Source organism: Hypanus sabinus, chromosome 13 (assembly GCF_030144855.1).
Source record: "Hypanus sabinus isolate sHypSab1 chromosome 13, sHypSab1.hap1, whole genome shotgun sequence".
Taxonomy (NCBI): Eukaryota; Metazoa; Chordata; class Chondrichthyes; order Myliobatiformes; family Dasyatidae; genus Hypanus; species Hypanus sabinus.
In genome coordinates, this window is record NC_082718.1 from 65,426,704 (window position 1) to 65,446,269 (window position 19,566).

A 19,566-nucleotide genomic window follows, 5' to 3' on the forward strand; every position below is an offset into this window, starting at 1 on the left:
GTGAGGGGAGGAGTGGGGTCCACGGAGAGAGTGAGACCTTTGGAGGCGGTGTGAGGGGAGGAGTGGGGTCCACGGAGGGAGCGAGGCCTTTGGAGGTGGTGTGAGAGGAGGAGTGGGGTCCACGGAGGGAGCGAGGCCTCTGGAGGCGGTGTGAGAGGAGGAGTGGGGTCCACGGAGGGAGTGAGGCCTTCTGAGGCGGTGAGGGGAGGAGTGGGGTGCAAGGAGGGAGCGAGGCCTTTGGAGGCGGTGTGAGGGGAGGAGTGGGGTCCACGGAGGCAGCGAGGCCTTTGGAGGCGGTGTGAGAGGAGGAGTGTGGTCCACGGAGGGAGCGAGGTCTTTGGAGGTGGTATGAGAGGAGGAGTGGGGTCCACGGAGGGAGCGAGGGCTTTGGAGGCGGTGTGAGAGGAGGAGTGGGGTCCACGGAGGGAGCGAGGCCTTTGGAGGTGGTGTGAGAGGAGGAGTGGGGTCCACGGAGGGAGCGAGGCCTTTGGAGGCGGTGCTGTTGAGGAGTGGGGTCCACGGAGGGAGCGAGGCCTTTGGAGGCGGTGTGAGGGGAGGAGTGGGGTCGACGGAGGGAGCGAGGACTTTGGGGGCGGTGTGAGGGGAGGAGTGGGGTCGATGGAGGGAGCAAGGCCTTTGGAGGCGGTGCTGGGGAGGGGTGGTGTCCACAGAGGGAACGAGGCCTTTGGAGGCGGTATGAGGGGAGGAGTGGAGTCCACGGAGGGAGCGAGGCCTTGGGGGCGGTGTGAGGGGAGGGGTGGGGTCCATGGAGGGAGAGAGGCCTTTGGTGGCGGTGTGAGGGGAGCAGTGGGGTCCACGGAGGGAGCGAGGCCTTTAGAGGCGGTGTGAGGGGAGGAGTGGGGTCCACGGAGGGAGCGAGGCCTTTGGAGGTGGTTCGGGGGGAGGAGTGGGGTCGACAGAGGGAGCGAGGTCTTTGGAGGCGGTGCTGGGGAGGGGGTGGGGTCGACGGAGGGAGCGAGGCCTTTGGAGGCGGTGCTGGGGAGGGGTGGGGTCCACAGAGGGAGCGAGGCCTTTGGAGGCGGTGCTGGGGAGGGGGTGGGGTCGACGGAGGGAGCGAGGCCTTTGGAGGCGGTGTGAGGGGAGGAGTGGGGTCCACGGAGGGAGTGAGGCCTTTGGAGGCGGTGTGAGGGGAGGAGTGGGGTCGAGGGAGGGAGCGAGGCATTTGGAGGCGGTGTGAGGGGAGGAGTGGGGTCGACGGAGGGAGCGAGGCCTTTGGAGGCGGTGTGAGGGGAGGAGTGGGGTCGACGGAGGGAGCGAAGACTTTGTAGGCGGTGCTGGGGTGGAGAGGGGTCGACGGAGGGAGCGAGGCCTTTGGAGGCGGTGTGAGGGGAGGAGTGGGGTCGATGGAGGGAGCGAGGCCTTTGAAGGCGGTGTGAGGGGAGGGGTGGGGTCCACGGAGGGAGCGAGGCCTTTGGAGGCGGTGCTGGGGATGGGTGGGGTCGACGGAGGGAGCGAGGCCTTTGGAGGCGGAGTGAGGGGAGGAGTGGGGTCCACGGAGGGAGCGTGGCATTTGGATGCGGTGCTGGGGAGGTGTAGGGTCGACGGAGGGAGCGAGGCCTTTGGAGGCGGTGTGAGGGGAGGAGTGGGGTCGATGGAGGGAGCGAGGCCTTTGAGGCGTTGCTGCGGAGTGGGTGGGGTCCACGGATGGAGCGAGTCCTTTGGAGGCGGTGTGAGGGGAGGAGTGGGGTCCACGGAGGGAGCGAGGCCTTTGGAGGCGGTGTGAGGGGAGGAGTGGGGTCGACGGAGGGAGCGAGGACTTTGGAGCCGGTGTGAGGGGAGGAGTGGGGTCGATGGAGGGAGCGAGGCCTTTGGAGGCGGTGCTGGGGAGGGTGTGGGGTTCACGGAGGGAGCGAGTCCTTTGGAGGCTGTGTGAGCGGAGGAGTGGGATCCACGGAGAGAGCGAGTCCTTTGGAGGCGGTGTGAGGGGAGGAGTGGGGTCGACGGAGGGAGCGAGGCCTTTGTAGGCGGTGCTGGGGTGGAGTGGGGTCGACGGAGGGAGCGAGGCCTTTGAAGGCGGTGTGAGGGGAGGGGTGGGGTCGACGGAGGGAGCGAGGCCTTTGGAGGTGGTGCTGGGGATGGGTGGGGTCCACGGAGGGAGCGTGGCCTTTGGAGGTGGTGTGAGGAGAGGAGTGGGGTCGACGGAGGGAGAGAGGCCTTTGGAGGCAGTGTGTGGGGAGGGGTTGGGGTCGACGGAGGGAGCGAGGCCTTTGGATGCGGTGTGAAGGGAGGGGGTGGGGTCGACGGAGGGAGCGAGTCCTTTGGAGGCGGTGTGAGGGGAGGAGTGGGGTCGACGGAGGGAGCGAGGCCTTTGGAGGCGGTGTGAGGGGAGAGGGTGGGGTCCACGGAGGGAGCGAGTCCTTTGGAGGCGGTGTGAGGGGAGGAGTGGGGTCGACGGAGGGAGCGAGTCCTTTGGAGGCGGTGCTGGGGAGGGGGTGGGGTCGACGGAGGGAGCGAGGCCTTTAGAGGCGGTGTGAGGGGAGGGTTGGGGTCCACAAAGGGAGCGAGTCCTTTGGAGGTGTTGTGAGGGGAGGAGTGGGGTCGACGGACGGAGCGAGTCCTTTGGAGGCGGTGCTGGAGTGGGGGTGGGGTCGACGGAGGGAGCGAGGCCTTTCGAGGCGGTGTGAGGGGAGGGGTGGGGTCGACGGAGGGAGCGAGTCCTTTGGAGGCAGTGTGAGGGGAGGGGGTGTGGTTGACGGAGGGAGCGAGTCCTTTGGAGGCAGTGTGAGGGGAGGGATGGGGTTCATGGAGGGAGTGAGGCCTTTGGAGGCGGTGTGAGGGGAGGAGTGGGGTCGATGGAGGGATCGAGTCCTTTGGAGGCGGTGTGAGGGGAGGAGTGGGGTCCACGGAGGGAGCGAGTCCTTTGGAGGCGGTGTGAGGGGAGGAGTGGGGTCCACGGAGGGAGCAAGACCTTTGGAGGCGGTGTGAGGGGAGGAGTGGGGTCGACGGAGGGAGCGAGGCCTTTGGAGGTGGTGCTGGGGCAGAGTGGGGTCCACGGAGGGAGCGAGGCCTTTGGAGGCGGTGTGAGGGGAGGAGTGGGGTCGACGGAGGGAGCGAGGCCTTTGTAGGCGGTGCTGGGGTGGAGTGGGGTCGACGGAGGGAGCGAGGCCTTTGGAGGCGGTGTGAGGGGAGGAGTGGGGTCGACGGAGGGAGCGAGGCCTTTGGAGGCGGTGTGAGGGGAGGAGTGGGGTCGACGGAGGGAGCGAAGACTTTGTAGGCGGTGCTGGGGTGGAGAGGGGTCGACGGAGGGAGCGAGGCCTTTGGAGGCGGTGTGAGGGGAGGAGTGGGGTCGACGGAGGGAGCGAGGCCTTTGGAGGCGGTGTGAGGGGAGAGGGTGGGGTCCACGGAGGGAGCGAGTCCTTTGGAGGCGGTGTGAGGGGAGGAGTGGGGTCGACGGAGGGAGCGAGTCCTTTGGAGGCGGTGCTGGGGAGGGGGTGGGGTCGACGGAGGGAGCGAGGCCTTTAGAGGCGGTGTGAGGGGAGGGTTGGGGTCCACAAAGGGAGCGAGTCCTTTGGAGGTGTTGTGAGGGGAGGAGTGGGGTCGACGGACGGAGCGAGTCCTTTGAGGGCGGTGCTGGAGTGGGGGTGGGGTCGACGGAGGGAGCGAGGCCTTTCGAGGCGGTGTGAGGGGAGGGGTGGGGTCGACGGAGGGAGCGAGTCCTTTGGAGGCAGTGTGAGGGGAGGGGGTGTGGTTGACGGAGGGAGCGAGTCCTTTGGAGGCAGTGTGAGGGGAGGGATGGGGTTCATGGAGGGAGTGAGGCCTTTGGAGGCGGTGTGAGGGGAGGAGTGGGGTCGACGGAGGGATCGAGTCCTTTGGAGGCGGTGTGAGGGGAGGAGTGGGGTCCACGGAGGGAGCGAGTCCTTTGGAGGCAGTGTGAGGGGAGGAGTGGGGTCCACGGAGGGAGCAAGACCTTTGGAGGCGGTGTGAGGGGAGGAGTGGGGTCGACGGAGGGAGCGAGGCGTTTGGAGGTGGTGCTGGGGCAGAGTGGGGTCCACGGAGGGAGCGAGGCCTTTGGAGGCGGTGTGAGGGGAGGAGTGGGGTCGACGGAGGGAGCGAGGCCTTTGTAGGCGGTGCTGGGGTGGAGTGGGGTCGACGGAGGGAGCGAGGCCTTTGGAGGCGGTGTGAGGGGAGGAGTGGGGTCGACGGAGGGAGCGAGGCCTTTGGAGGCGGTGTGAGGGGAGGAGTGGGGTCGACGGAGGGAGCGAGGCCTTTGGAGGCGGTGTGAGGGGAGGAGTGGGGTCGACGGAGGGAGCGAGGCCTTTGGAGGCGGTGTGAGGGGAGGAGTGGGGTCCACGGAGGGAGCGAGGCCTTTGGAGGCGGTGTGAGGGGAGGAGTGGGGACCACGGAGGGAGTGAGGCCTTTGGAGGTGGTGTGAGGGGAGGAGTGGGGTCGACGGAGGGAGTGAGGCCTTTGGAGGCGGTGCGGAGGAGGGGGTGGGGTCGACGGGGCGGGTGTGCGATAAAGGGGCGGAGCCTGCGTGTGTCGCAACAGTACGCATGCGCGCCTGGTTGCGCTTGGCGCCAGAACTGGCTTGCGTTTAGGCTGGTGAGGGGCCTGGACAGGCGGTGCTGAGACTGCAGGGTTCGTCACCCCGAACCTTGGTGACTCTCGGATATCCACTGGCAGAGGTAACAAGAGCCTGTGGCCCGATGATTAAGTGGCCACTTTCTGTACTCGAGCCCCGGTAGTCCGTTGAGCCCTTGTGTCAAGCGCCCTGGGGTTGGCTGGGACCCCAGGGGACGGAGGGTCGGGAACCAGCAGAGTTCTACAGGTAAGGGTGCTTCCCCTCACCCACACCGAGGCTTGGGCCTGTGGGTGATGGCGTGGAGGTAGAGCGCCGGCTGGGGCTGCGGCTTCCTCCAACTCTCGCTCACTTTGAGAGAAGCGGCGAGTGGGCAGTGAGGGGTGAGCCAGAACGCTTGGGCAGGGGAGCACAGTTCGCTCCGCACTAACCAAATCGGGACACGTTTCAGGGACATATCGGAGTACCTCACACCCTTTGTCTTGTGGTTATTCAATGAAAGGGACAAGGCCAGTAGCAACACTGCTCTTTGCTGGGGTTTATCGATTACACAGATCAGCTCTGCTCCCAACATAAATCCTCCCTCCTCAGTACCCTGAAAATCTGTTGTCTCCCGCAGTTCCATCAACTCCAGTTCGATTCTTTTCCCATTTATTACATTAAGTTGCAATTTACAACAGCCAATAAATCTATCAGCACATTTTGTTAGGACTGGGATTAAATGTTGAATGAAAGTTTTAACGAAGTAAGATTAGCCAGGGATAGGACATAGCACGTTATATGTCCAAAATATCTGTGGATTTGTGAATGCTGAGATCAACCTGTGCAAGCAGTTAAGCAGGTGGCACTAATTTGAATCTGGTGCTTCATTGAACTGGAATTGAGATGCACGTAAACTAGGAAATAACTTTTGATAAGTTTAAACCAGAATAGTCACATTCTAGAAGAAAGGAATGGACTTGACTGTTAGGCATGGGGTAGTGAAGCAGGATTAGCAGCCATCAGTTCTGTCCAACAGGTGTGAATTAGTCACCACTTGTGAAGATAAGGAGTAAAATTACACAGCAGACAGCTGCATATGTCACAGAAATGCAGAGAGAAGCAGAATTGTGACCATTAAGTTTGATATGTTAGATCAGTCCCCTGCAACCAACTTTGAGAACCTCAAACCAAGTTTTGTGTATGGTGCCATATAAGTAGAGGGCAAATTGAGGGGTAGACTCAAGTGTTGTGGTTCATGTATACACAAACATTCAGGAGTTGAACTCAAAATGGTATCAAGAATAAGGAGTATAAACTGGCCAAAAGCTGAGCAAGCATAAATAGGAAAAAGTGAAGGAGCATAGAAAACACAATTCCATGTATTATTGAAGTGGAGAAGGATATTGGTAAGGGAACAGTAGGGGAGAAGTTGTTAACAGAGACTTTGAAGGCATTAGGAGAATTGAAACTGTGCAGACTGGTGGGGTGAAAGTTGAGTATAAATGTCTCCCAAAAGGGTACTGTCTATTTCCTTAGCTCATATTTGTTCTAGTACAATGAAAAATACAGTACAGGAGAAGGACTTTTTGGCCATGCTGTTGTGCCAAATTAATTAAAAGCTGAACTAAACTAATCCCTTGTGCCTTCTCAGCACCATGTGTCCAAGAGCCTCTTAAATGTCTCAGTCGTATTTCCCTACCACCCCAGTCAGGCACCCATCTCTTTGGGGGAAATACTTTTAACTTGTCCCCCTTCTCACCTTAAATGTATGCTCCCTAATGTTTGTCATTTTGACTGGAAGAAAGATCCTGACTGGTAGTGTATGCCTCGGTCTTATTTCTATCTATTCTCCCCTCAGCCTCTGCTGCTTGAGAGGACCAAACCCCAGTTAACCTTTTCTTGAATCACAACTCCTCTAATCCAGGCAGCACTGTGGTATACCTTTTCTGCACCCCCCTCCAAAGCCTCCACAGCTTTTCTATAATGTGGTAACAAGAACTGAAGGCTATACTCCAGATGTTGCTTTGCTAGAACTTTATAAAGCTGCCACATCACTTCCTGATCGAATAATAAAAACAAGCATCTGGTAAGTGCTATCTTTACCACCCTGTCAACTTGTGCAGCCACTTTCAGGAAGCTTTGAGCTTGGACTTCAAGATCCCATTCTAGATCAACTGTTAAAGATCCTGCCAGTCCTGGCCTCTTGCATTTGCTATCCCAAAGTGCAACACCTCCCATTTGGTTGTATTAAACACCATCTACTATTTCTCTACCCATATCTGCACTGATCTGTATATATCACGAATCTTTGTATCTTCTTTGAACTTTCTAACCCACCCATTCATATTTTCATTCAGGGCATTTCAGATGGTATCTTTCATCAGTACTTGGTATAGTCTTCTTTCTGAATTGTCTTGCTACTTATTTCTCGCCTACTGTCAGTGACAAAAATCACTTAATACAAGCATAACTGATACTGTATTAAAAAAATTGTTCACTCGAAGCAGAGTGTAGTGGCTAACAGCCACACTAGTATGTGCGTCTAGTTCAAAACTATTCGGCAACAATCTAAAGCCTTGATTAAACGGTGCAGTGTCCTGAATAAATGAAGGAATTGGGCTATTTTCTCGATAAGTTTTTGTTCTTTCAGACTTGTTCCAAATAAGCAGTTGCCCGATTAACTGACGGCCCAATTAACCAGAATCCACTGTGTATAGAGGAACCTAGTCAGGAAGGAGCAATATGGGACCCCCTCATAAGGCAAGTAACTGAAGTGGCATTTGGTGAACAAGTCGGGTTCAGTGACCACAATTCTAATAGTTTTTTAAAGTACTTCTGAAAATAAGAACATGTTTAGAGGTTTAGGTCCTGAAGTGAAGCTGGGACAACTTTGAGAGCATTAGGCAGAATCTAGCCAGGGTTAACTGGGTGACTAAAGACAAAGGAACAATTGGTAAGTGGGAGGCTTTTAAAAAGGGTCATATCAAGAGTCTGGGACAGCATAATCCTGTTAGGGTGAAGGTACACATAACAAGTTCAGAAAGCCCTGCCTGATGAGAGGTATTGTAGCTCTGAAAAGGAAATTACATTTGGGCAGCTGATTATGAAACAATCCATCAAATATAAAAAAAAGTTTTAACACTGGGTATAAGAAGGAAATCAGGAGGTATGAGGTGGATTTGGCAGGCAAGATTGAAGGTAATCTAGAGAGGTTCTTCAGTTATAATAACAGCAAATTGATGACAAGGGAGAGACCAGATCTTCAAGGCTATCAGGGCCACCTGTGTGTGGAGTCAGAAGACATGGCTAAGGTTTTCAAACATCTCTTTCCCCTTGGTCTTTACTAAGGACAATATAGTGGATTCCAAAGAAATGAGGCTAGTAAGTAGTTAAGTCTTGGGTCATATGCATCTTATGAAGAAGGAGATATTTGCAGTTTGTTGTGAACTAAGATGGGTAAATCCCCAGGGCCTGACCCAATTGCACCAACCCTGGACCTATGGGAGGTTGGCGAAGATGTTGCGGATGCCCTTGTAGAGGTTTTTGCTTTATTATTAGCCAGAAGGTTGGAGGTTGGCTAAGTGTAGCAAAGGTCAGGGAACTACAGACTGCTGAATCTGACTTCGTTTCCAGGGAAGTTACTGAGGGGATTCTGAGGGACAAGATCTACCATCACTTGGATAGTCGAGGCCTGTTGACAATAGTCAGTGTGGTTTTGCGTGTGGGAGGTCATGTATGGTGATAGTAAATTAGGTGTCTTGTTGATAATAGAGGTTACAATGAAGTGCAAGGTGATCTTAAGAAACAGCAAATAGATTTCAACTTGGGTGTGAATGAATTTTGGACATTCAAACTAGAATGGGGCCTATACAATGAATGCAGGGTGCTGAGGAGTGCTATGGAACAGAAGGACCTGCGGGTAAAGGTGCATAGTTCGCTGAAAGCAGCCATGCAAGTAGACAGGATGATGACGAAGGCTTAAGAAATTAAACTGGGTTAAGTAAGCAAAGTCTGGTCATAATAATCATTATTATTATTGGCAAATCGCTTTGTTATTGTCAGTTGTACCAAGTACTGTGAAAAACTGTTCTGCATGCTATTCATAGAGATAATTTCATGACTAGTTCATTGAGTTAGTACAAGGGAAAAGCAATTACAATGCAGAATATTCTTTGTTTAATTTTCTTTCTTTCTCATTGCACAGTTTGAGTGATGGGATGACTGGCAGTCGAGTAAAATGTGGGATGTGGGAAGGCAGGGAGACCCCTCGTGTTCCTGATGACTTCACTTGCAAGAAGTGCATCATCCAGCTGTAGCTTCTGCTAGACCATGTTGAGGAATTGGAACTGGAACTGGCTGAACTCCGAAAGGGTTGAGATTCTAAATTGGGGAAAGGTCAATTTTGATGACATCAGAAAGGATTTGGCAAATGTGGATTGGGATAGTGTGTTCTCTGGCAAAGTTGTGCTTGGAATTATGATGTAGTGGCCATTACACAGACTTGGCTGGTACCAGAGCAAGGATGGATTCTCAATATTCCTGGATTTCAGTGCTTTAAAAAGATAGGAGGGGGAAGGGGAAGAGGGGTGGCATTACTGGTCAGAGATACTATTACAGTTCCAGAAAGGATGGGTAATGTAGCAGGATCCTCTTTTGAGTCCGTATGGGTGGAAGTCAGGAACAGGAAGGGAGTAGTTACTTTACTGGGGGTATTCTATAGGGCCCCTGGTAGCAGCAGAGATACCGAGGAGCAGATTGGAAGGCAGATTTTGGGAAGGTGCAAAAATAACAGGGTTGTTATCGTGGGTGACTTTAACTTCCCTAATATTGATTGGCACCTGATTAGTTCCAAGGGTTTAGACGGGGCAGAGTTTGTTAAGTGTGTCCAGGATGGATTCCTGTCACAGTTTGTTGACAGGCCGACTGGGGGAATGCCATACTGGATCCAGTATTAGGTAACGAACCGGGTCAGGTCACAGATCTCTCAGTGGGTGAGCATCTAGGGGACAGTGACCACAACTCCCTGGCCTTTAGCATTATTGTGGAAAAGGATAGAATCAGAGAGGACAGGAAAATGTTTAATTGGGGAAGGGCAAATTGAGGCTATAAGGCTAGATCTTGCGGGTGTGAATTGGGATGATGTTTTTGCAGGGAAATGTACTATGGATATATGGTCAGTGTTTAGGGATCTCTTGCAGGATGTTAGGGATAAATTTGTCCTGGTGAGGAAGATAAAGAATGGTAGGGTGAAGGAACCATGGGTGACAAGTGAGGTGGAAAATCTAGTCAGGTGGAAGAAGACAGCTTACGTAAGGTTTAGGAAGCAAGGATCAGATGAGTCTATTGAGGAATATAGGGTAGCAATATAGGGTAGCAAGAAAGCTTAAGAAGGGGCATGAGAAGGCCTTGGTGAGTAAGGTAAAGGAAAGCCCCAAGGTATTCTTCAATTATGTGAAGAACAAAAGGATGACAGGAGTAAAGATAGGACAGATTAGAGATAAAGGTGGGAAGATGTGCCTGGAGGCTGTGTAAGTAAGTGAGGTCCTCAATGAATACTTCTCTATGGTATTCACCACTGAGTGGGAACTTGATGACGGTGAGGACAATATGAGTGAGGTTGATGTTCTGGAGCATGTTAATATTAAAGGAGAGGAGGTGTTGGAGTTGTTAAGATACATCACAAGGAATAAGTTCCCGGGACTTGACGGAATATTCCCCAGGCTGCTCCACGAGGCGAGGGAACAGTTTGCTGAGCCTCTGGCTAGGATCTTTATGTCCTTGTTGTCCTTGGGAATGGTACCGGAGGATTGGAGGGAATCCTTGTTCAAAAAAGGTAGTAGGGATAGTCCAGGTAATTATAGACCAGTGAACCTTACGTCTGCGGTGGGAAAGCTGTTGGAAAAGATTCTTAGAGATAGGATCTATGGGCATTTAGAGAATCATGGTCTGGTCAGGGACAGTCAGCATGGCTTTTTGAAGGGCAGATTGTGTCTAACAAGCCTAATAGAGTTCTTTGAGGAGGTGACTAGGCATATAGGTGAGGGTAGTGCAGTGGATGTGATCCACATGGGTTTTAGTAAGGCATTTGACAAGGTACAACATGGTACACTTATTCAGAAAGTCAGAAGGCATGGGATCCAGAGAAGTTTGGCCAGGTGGATTCAGAATTGGCTTGCCTACAGAAAGCAGAGGGTCGTGGTGGAGGGAGTACATTCAGATTGGAGGGTTGTGACTAGTGGTGTCCCACAAGGATTGGTTCTGGGACCTCTACTATTTGTGATTTTTATTAATGACCTGGATGTGGGGGTTGAAGGGTGGGTTGGCAAGTTTGCAGATGACACAAAGGTTGCTGGTGTTGGGGATAGTTTTGAGGATTGTCAAAGATTGTAGAGACATTGATAGGATGCAGAAGTGGGCTGAGAAGTGGCAGAGGGAATTCAACCCGGAGAAGTGTGAGGTGGTACATTTTGGAAGGACAAACTCCAAGGCAGAGTACAAAGTAAATGGCAGGATACTTGGTAGTGTGGAGGAGCAGAGGGATCTGGGGGTACGTCCACAAATCCCTGAAAGTTGCCTCACAGGTCGTTAGGGTAGTTATGAAAGCTTATGGAGTGTTAACTTTCGTAAGTGGAGGGATTGTGTTTAAGAGTCATGAGGTAATGATGCAGCTCTATAAAAGTCTGGTTAGGCCACATTTGGAGTACTGTATGCAGTTCTGGTCACCTCACTATAGGAAGGATGTGGAAGCATCGGAAAGGGTACAGAGGAATTTACCAGGATGCTGCCTGGTTTAGAGAGTGTGCATTATGATCAGAGATTAAGGGAGCTAGGGCTTTACTCTCTGGAGAGAAGGAGGATGAGAGGAAACATGATCGAGGTATACAAGATATTAAGAGGAATAGATAGAGTGGGCAGCCAGCACCTCTTCCCCAGGGCACCACTGCTCAATACAAGAGGACGTGGCTTTAAGGTAAGGAGAAGAAAGTTCAAGGGGGATATTAGAGAAAGGTTTTTTACCAGTGTGGAATGTACTGCCTGAGTCAGTGGTGGAGGCAGATACACTAGTGAAATTTAAGAGACTTCTAGACAGGTATATGGCGGAATTTAAGGTGAAGGGTTATATGGGGGACAGGGTTTAAGGGTCGCCACAACATTGTGGGCTGAATGGCTTGTACTATGCTGTGGTGTTCTTTGGTAAGTGGGAGGCCTTTAAAGGTGAAATTTTGAGAGTGCAGTTTGTATGTACCTGTCTGAATAAAAGGCAAGGATAACAGGTTTAAGAAATCTTGGTTTTTGAGAGATATTGGAGACCTTGTTAAGGAGGGGGAGGGATGTACATCGCATGTGTAAGCAGGTAGGTACAAATGAGGTACTTGAGTGTAAGAAATGCAAGAGAACACTTAAGGAAATCAGGAGAGCTAAAGGAAGTAATGAGAATGCTCTAGCAGACAGGATGAAGGACCAAAATGGGTATTGTCTACAGGCCACCAAACAGTAGCATGGATATTGGGTGCAAGTTGAATAGGGAGTTAACATTGGCATGTGACAAAGGTAATGTCGTAGTAGTTATGGGGGATTTCAACATGCAGGTGAACTGGGAGAATCAGGTTGGTGCTGGACCACAGGATAGAGAGTTTGTAGAGTGCCGAAGGGATGCATTCTTGGAACAGCTTGTACGAGAGACGACCAGGGACAAGACTATTCTGGATTTAGTGTTATGTAATGGACAGGATTGATAAGCGATCTTGAAGTAAAGGAGCCATTAGGAGGTAGTGATCACAATATGATAAGTTTTTATCCGCAATTTGAGAAGGATAAGGGCAGCTTGGAGGTGTCAGTGTTGCAGTTGAACAGGGGAAACTATGGAGCCATGAGTGATGAGCTGGCCAAAGTTGACTGGATGGATAGCCTAGCAGAAAAGACAGTGGAACAGCAATGGCAGGTATTCTTGGGAATAATGCACAAGGTGCAAAATCAGTTCATCCCCCAGAGAAGGAAGGATTCAAAGGGGGGAAAGGGGCCACAGTGGTTGACAAAGGAAGTCAGAGATTGCATAGCATTTTTAAAAAAAAAGGAAGTATGACAGAGCTAAGGTAAGTGGGAGGACGGGTGATTGGGAAGTTTTTAAGGAACAACAGAACTTAACTAAAAAGGCAATACGGGGAGAGAAAATGAGGTATGAACGCAAGCTAGCCAGGAATATAAAGGAAGATAGCAAAAGCTTTTTTAGGTATGTGAAGAGAAAGAGGATAGTTAACAATGTTGGGCCCTTGAAGAATGAATTGGGTGAACTTGTTATGGGAAACAGAGAAACGGCAGAAGAATTTAATGAGTACTTTAGATCTGTCTTCACTAAGGAAGACACAAGCAATCTCCCAGACGTATGGATGGGCCAAGGACATAGGGTAACAGAGAAAATGAAACAGATTGACATTAGGAAGGAAACGGTGAAGAGTAGACTGATGGGACTGAAGGCTGACAATCCCCAGGTCCAGATGGTCTGCATCCTAGGGTACGAAAGGAGGTGGCCCTGGAAATTGCGGATGCATTGGTAATCATTTTCCAATGTTCCTTAGATTCAGGATCAGTTCCTGAGGATTGGAGAATGGCTAATGTTATCCCACTTTTTAAGAAAGGAGGGAGGGAGAAAACAGATCTATCGACCTGTCAGCCTGACATTGGTGGTGGGGAAGATGCTAGAGTCCATTATTAAGGATGAAATAGTGGCATACCTAGATAGCAGTGATAGGATTGGGCCGAGCCAGCATGGATTTACCAAGGGTAAATCATGCTTGACTAATTTGTTGGAGCTTTTCGAGGATGTAACCAGGAAGTTAGACAGGGGAGATCCAGTGGATGTTGTGTACCTCGATTTTCAAAAGGCATTTGATAAGTCCCACATAGAAGATTGGTGGGTAAAATCAAAGCTCGGGGCATTGGGGGGAAGGCATTGACATGGATAGAAAACTGGTTGGCAGATAGAAAGCAAAGGGTAGCGGTGAATGGGTGTTTCTCAGAATGGCAGGTGGTGACTAGTGGGGTGCCACAGGGCTCGGTAATGGGACCTCAGCTGTTTACAATTTACATAAACGATTTAGATGAAGGCATTGAGAATAACATCAGCAAATTTGCTGATGATACTAAGCTGGGTGGCAGTGTGACATATGATGAGGATGTTAGGAGAATTCAGGGTGACTTGGATAGGCTAGGTGAGTGGGCAGATACTTGGCAGATGATGTTTAATGTGAATAAGCGTGAGGTTATCCACTTTGGGAGTAAGAACAGGAAGGCAGATTATTATCTGAACGGTGTAGAGTTAGCTAAGGGAGAAATACAAAGAGATCTGGGAGTCCTTGTTCATCAGTCACTGAAGGTGAATGAGCAAGTGCAGCAGGCAGTAAAGAAGGCTAATGGAACGTTGGCCTTTATTACAAAGGGAATTGAGTTCAAGAGCAAGGAAATCCTCTTGCATTGAGACCACACCTGAAGTATTGTGTACAGTTTTGGTCTCCAGGGTTAAGGAAGGACATCCTGGCTGTAGAGGAAGTGCAGCGTAGATTCACGAGGTTAATTCCCTGGATGTCAGGACTGTCTTAAGCAGAGAGTTTAGAGAGACTGGGTTTGTACACGCTGGAATTAAGTACATTGAGAGGGGATCTGATTGAAACATATAAGATTATTAAGGGATTGGACAAGATCGAGGCAGGAAATATGTTCCAGATGATGGGAGAATCCAGTACCAGAGGGCATGGTTTGAGAATAAGGGGTAGGTCATTTCGGACAGAGTTAAGGAAAAACTTCTTCTCCCAGAGAGTTGTGGGGGTCTGGAATGCACTGCCTCGTAAGGTAGTGGAGGCCAATTCTCTGGATGCTTTCAAGAAGGAGCTAGATAGGTATCTTATGGATAGAGGAATCAAGGGATATGGGGACAAGGCAGAAACCGGGTATTGATAGTAGATGATAGGCCATGATCTCAGAATGGCTGTGCAGGCTCGAAGGGCCGAATGGTCTACTTCTGCACCTATTGTCTATTGACTTTACAGGAGACATACTATGCAAATACAAAAGGAAAGAAATAATAATAAACTAATATTGAGAACATGAGATGACGAGTCCTTGAAAGTGAGTCCATTGGTTGTGGGAACAGTTCAGTGATGGACCAAGTGAAGTTATCCCCTTTTGTTCAAGAGTCTGATGGTTGAGGAGTAATAACTGTTCCTGAACCTGGTGGTGTGAATTCTAAGACTTTTGCACTGTCTTCCTGATGGCACCAGTGAGAAGAGAGCATGTCCTGTGTGGTGGGAGCCCTGATGATGAATGCTACTTTCCTGTAGATGTGATCAATGGTGAGGAGGGCTTTACCCATAAGGGACTGGGCTGTGTCCACTACTTTTTGTAGGATTTTCTGTCAAGGGCATTGGTGTTTTCCGTACCAGGCTGAGATGCAGCCAGGTAATGTACTCTTCACGCCATATCTGTAGAAGTTTGTCAAAGCTAATCATCTGGCCCATCTGCCCGATGTTCAGCTCTGAAAGGGAAGTCACAGGCTATTGATTGCAGTGGTTATTTAATCTTGTTTATTGCCAGCAAGTTGTTGCTGTGATTCACCAGCACTATCATAATCCAATAAATAATAATTAGCTATAAATTACTGGTTATATATATTTAAATTAGTTTTAAAAGTTATTTAAAAAAAACTGATGTTCAGTGTGCATTCAGAAATCTGATGGATGAGAAGATGCTGTACCTGAAATGTCAAGTGAGTCCCTTCAGGCTCCTGTACCATCTCAACAGTAGCGATGAGAAGAAGGCTGGGTTTTGAGTACTCAAAACTTCCATTTCCGAGCCTGCTGCTGAAACGTATGTTCTTAAGTGTTTTATATGCATAGAAAGATAAAATATATACTATATACTAAGACAAACATTTGACTAACTGATGCTAAATAATACCGGATGTACCTGTTCTGACTTAGTAAGAGAACTTCCGATTTTCTTCGATCCCGCTCCACGGTAACCTACGCACATCCTCCTGTATACTGTACTTTAAATCATCTCTAGATTACTTATAATACCTAATACAATGTAAATGCTATGTAAAATAGTTGTTATACTGCATTGTTTAGGGAATAATGACAAGAAAAGAAGTCTGTACATGCTCGAACAACAAGTGCTGGAAGAGCAGTTCCGGGTTTCCTCAGTTCGCGGTTGGTTGAATTCACGCATGCGGATAAGGAGGGCCGACTGTATTTGGCTTAAATTTTTCTTAGCAAGATTCACCCTGACCCCACCCCTGTTACGGTTGGCTGGTGGTGCAGTGAGATCAGCACCGGGTTTGAGAACGGAGGTTCCCGAGTTTGATCCAGTGACAGACCGCTTCCATGCCGGGTTGATGTCAATCCAGTGTCGAGCTCACAACTTGACCTTGTAAAAAAAAATTGCCACCTCTAGTTTAAATTCCCACGCGGAATATTGTGGAGGATCAAATACCCAAACCCAGCACAGCCCCCACTTGTCCCATTTAACCTGTCTTAGTGCAGTGGACTTTAGGACCCAGTGGATCTCAGGAGCCGGTGGAGGTTGGGACCCGCCGCTCGCAGTGTTTCTGTTCCGTTGACGGGAAGTGATTGTGATTGAAAATAAAGTAGAAATAATAAAAGGTTTGGAAAGAGGTGAAGCACCATCAGTCATTGGAAAAGCATTAGGCTACAGTCGGTTAATGATTGGAACAATTTTAAAGGATAAAGTGAGAATAATGGAGCATGTGAAAGGCCCTGCCCCAAATTAATTATTGGAGCACATACGTTTCTTAAGTGTTTTATATGCATAGAAAGATAAAATATATACTAAGACAAACGTTTGACTAACTAACGCTAAATAATACTGGATGTACCTGTTCTGACTTGCGTACAAATCCGACTTAAAAACGGAACTTGTTTGTAACCCAGAAACTGCCTGTATTTGGGTTGCATGAATATTATCTGTTCTTGGCAGCATCAGCTGCAGTGTTCACTGGTGAGTTAAGAATAGAATTGAACATAATTATCTTTAACCTTGTAATGTAGGGAAGTCATTGATGAAACAGCTGAAGTTGGCAAGGTAGAGGACAGTGTCCTGAGATGTTCTAGGACCAAGATGACTAATCAAAAACTACACCTTTTCTCTTTTGTGCGAGCTAAGGCTTCAGATAGAGGTGTGTTCAGAGAACAGATCGCCTAATGAACACTAATATTTGAAGCTCCAGATCATGACGACCTTGTGCTGCCCAACTGAGAATAATATTCACTGCAGACTTTACCAGTCATTCAAAATGTGAATACTTAAATTGATTGGTATAAGTGGCCTGAATTTTGTCATTTTTGTTTATTTGTGTAAAGATCTCAATTCATTTTTTATGAAGTTACTTAATTTTCCTTTGGCTGTACTTCACAGGACATACCATGCAAGATAGCATCAAATTAGCCTCGTGCGGGGATGATATTAAAATCTGGGATTCCGTTTCCATGACAGTAGTGGAACAATTTAATCCTCATAAGAAGCCCTGTGAAGTAACTTCTGTTTGCTGGACTGTGGATAATATCCTTTGATTCCATTATATTCTTTGCTACCGTTACATCTGCAGTTGTGTTAATTGTTTATTTCAAGATATGATCTATCCTTAAAATCTGGTAATTGATTTTAATAAGTCTGAGATACATTTGGCATTGTTTTGCAAATCAATGTTTTTAAGTATGTAAGAGAATAATTTTTACTCTTAGTGAAATTTGAAGTTTTCTTGATCTCTTTGCCTTTGCCATTTTTCCTCCTGTTCTTTTTCTCACTTAGACATCTCCATGTCATTTGTTTTGCAATATTTTGGTGCTGTTCCATGGTCTCTGTACTTTAGATTAAACTGAAGCGTAATGCTACCACGATTAGTTGTTAATTCCCTTGTATATTAAGCAAAATGTTTAAGTTCCTAATACAAAAAAAAACGATGTTTAGTGTCAACTTTAAAATTGTTTGCCTGAGATAGAGCAGCGATGTAGTCACAGATTTGGAAGATTTTTCTAATGCCCAGCTTTTTAAAAACTAGCCTAATGTTAATAAATTTCTTGCAAACTTGTTTTGTTTACTTTTGAATGCTTGGAAGTATAATTGATTCATTTACAGAAGTTTTTTTTGTTGTCCAGAGTGCTAATAATTTGATTATTGTTAGCAAAATAAGATTACCAATCTTTATAATTGATTTGCCTTCATTCTTCTACATCAGCATTTGTTGAGTTCATCCAGCACTGGGGACAAAATAGTGTTATCATCCTGTACATCTACTCCCCTGTCTATAAAAGATTTTGCAGATGGGGTAGGTAACCTTTTATTAAAATGTTAAACCTTGTGTTGATTTATGGTTCTCCTGTGATTATTAAGGTGAGAAAATTACTTATGAACATGTAATGTCAGTTTTGCTTAACTGTCTTCCATGTAATGTGATTCCAGTTTGATGTGTTTTGTTTCATTCTACAGAAAAAGCAGACGTGTGTAAGTCTGGGTTCTACTTGCAAGTATTTTGTAAGTGGTGGCCTTGACAACACGGTTAATATCTGGGATGTAAAGTTGAGGAGATGTCACAGAACCCTGAAGGTATTATATTGACAATGGTTCATGCTGTTGGATAGTTTGCTTATTAGCACGGTTAATATCTGGAATGTAAAATTGAGGAGATGTCATAGAAAATTGAAGATATTCTGCTTGGTATTGGTTCTTTGGTTTGTTTTGGCAGTTGCATACAGGAACAGATAATTTGGCACTCTGGGATAGATATATCCTTATACCTTGTAATCTTGTTTACATAGAACAGTACAGTGCGGGAAGGGGTCCTCCATATCTGCACATTCATACGCTTCTCTCAAAGCCCCTTTAGTGCTTCTGTTGTGTTTGCCTCCAATAGCACCTATGGCATGGCATTCCTTGAACCTACCATTTTGCACATCTTTTTAACCTGTCACCTTAAATTTGTGTCCTTCAGTATTAGACATTTTGGTCCTCAGGATAAAGATGCTGACCATCTATAATTTTATAAATTTCTATCAGGTCTCCACTCAGCCACTCTAGAGAAGCCAGCCCAAGTTCAACCTCTATGACCGCAAATCCAGACAGATTCCTGGTAAACTTCAAAATCTGCACATCCTTCTTATGAGCAACCAGAACTGTAATTCTGCAGATGACCAGGCACCTGACCAGAGTCTTATAAGGTTGAAACTAACTTGCTGACTTGTGAACTCAGTACTTAAAGTACTGAGGCAAGATAAGACATGGCAACATACTGCGGGTAGCAAGCAAAACTACTAACTGTTCTATCAATTATATTTTTTCTGGCCTACAGTCACTGCAATCCAGTCTGTAATTTCCCTTTGGGAGTTGTGCTTTTGAACTGTTTGTACAATCTGGCATTTTTGTGACAGTTTGAAGAATTCAGCAAACTGGACTTTTGCAAATGTACCTATGGCTGCAGCAGCCATTGCTGGAGCAGGTTTGGGGCTAGATTGAAACTTCAGGCCAGATCGAACTGAGAGGCCCCTGGCTCAAGAGTGTAAAATGAATTGATGTTTAGCCGATTTAAGCGCTGAGCCTGATTTAAAAAGATAAAGGCATCAAGGTCAAAGGACAAACTGGTGTTCACCTTGCTACTGCAACTGGCTCCATGGCTGTGGCCTGCAACTATCGAGCTCCTGGACTGGCTACAGCACTGAACTGGCTCTGTGGCTGTGGACTCACTTTTGAGGACTCTGGGTTCATGTTTGTGTGTTACTTGTTTACGCTTATTGTTTGCATGATTTGTTCTTTTTTCGCACATTATATGTTTGACAGCCTTTGTGTGTCTTTTTATGGGTTCTATTGTGTTTGTTTTGTGGCCGCCTGCAAGAAAACTAATCTTAAGGTTGTTTATGAATGCATGCTTTGATAATAAATGTAGTTTGAACTTTAAAGGCAAGTATGTTATATGCCTTCTTTACTACCGCATCAACTTGTGCAGGCAATTTCAGAAAACTATAGACTTGGATCTATAG

The 19,566-nt window shown here is 48.3% G+C and overlaps 1 protein-coding gene across 4 annotated transcripts in view; it reads left to right on the plus strand.

Annotated features, from left to right (window-relative positions):
• Positions 1 to 4,503: 4,503 nt before the first annotated feature.
• Positions 4,504 to 19,566, plus strand: part of nedd1 (NEDD1 gamma-tubulin ring complex targeting factor) — a 92,316-nt gene continuing 77,253 nt past the window's right edge. The window contains exons 1-5 of one of the 4 annotated variants that reach the window (XM_059987833.1): positions 4,506 to 4,789; positions 7,173 to 7,282; positions 16,952 to 17,095; positions 17,767 to 17,861; positions 18,023 to 18,139. In XM_059987833.1, the coding sequence (XP_059843816.1) occupies positions 16,960 to 17,095; positions 17,767 to 17,861; positions 18,023 to 18,139 (348 nt within the window). In that variant the 5' untranslated portion in view covers positions 4,506 to 4,789; positions 7,173 to 7,282; positions 16,952 to 16,959. Of the gene's footprint in view, positions 4,790 to 7,172; positions 7,283 to 16,951; positions 17,096 to 17,766; positions 17,862 to 18,022; positions 18,140 to 19,566 lie in introns of all 4 variants that reach the window. The other 3 variants (XM_059987835.1, XM_059987834.1, XM_059987832.1) reach the window with 3 other exon arrangements.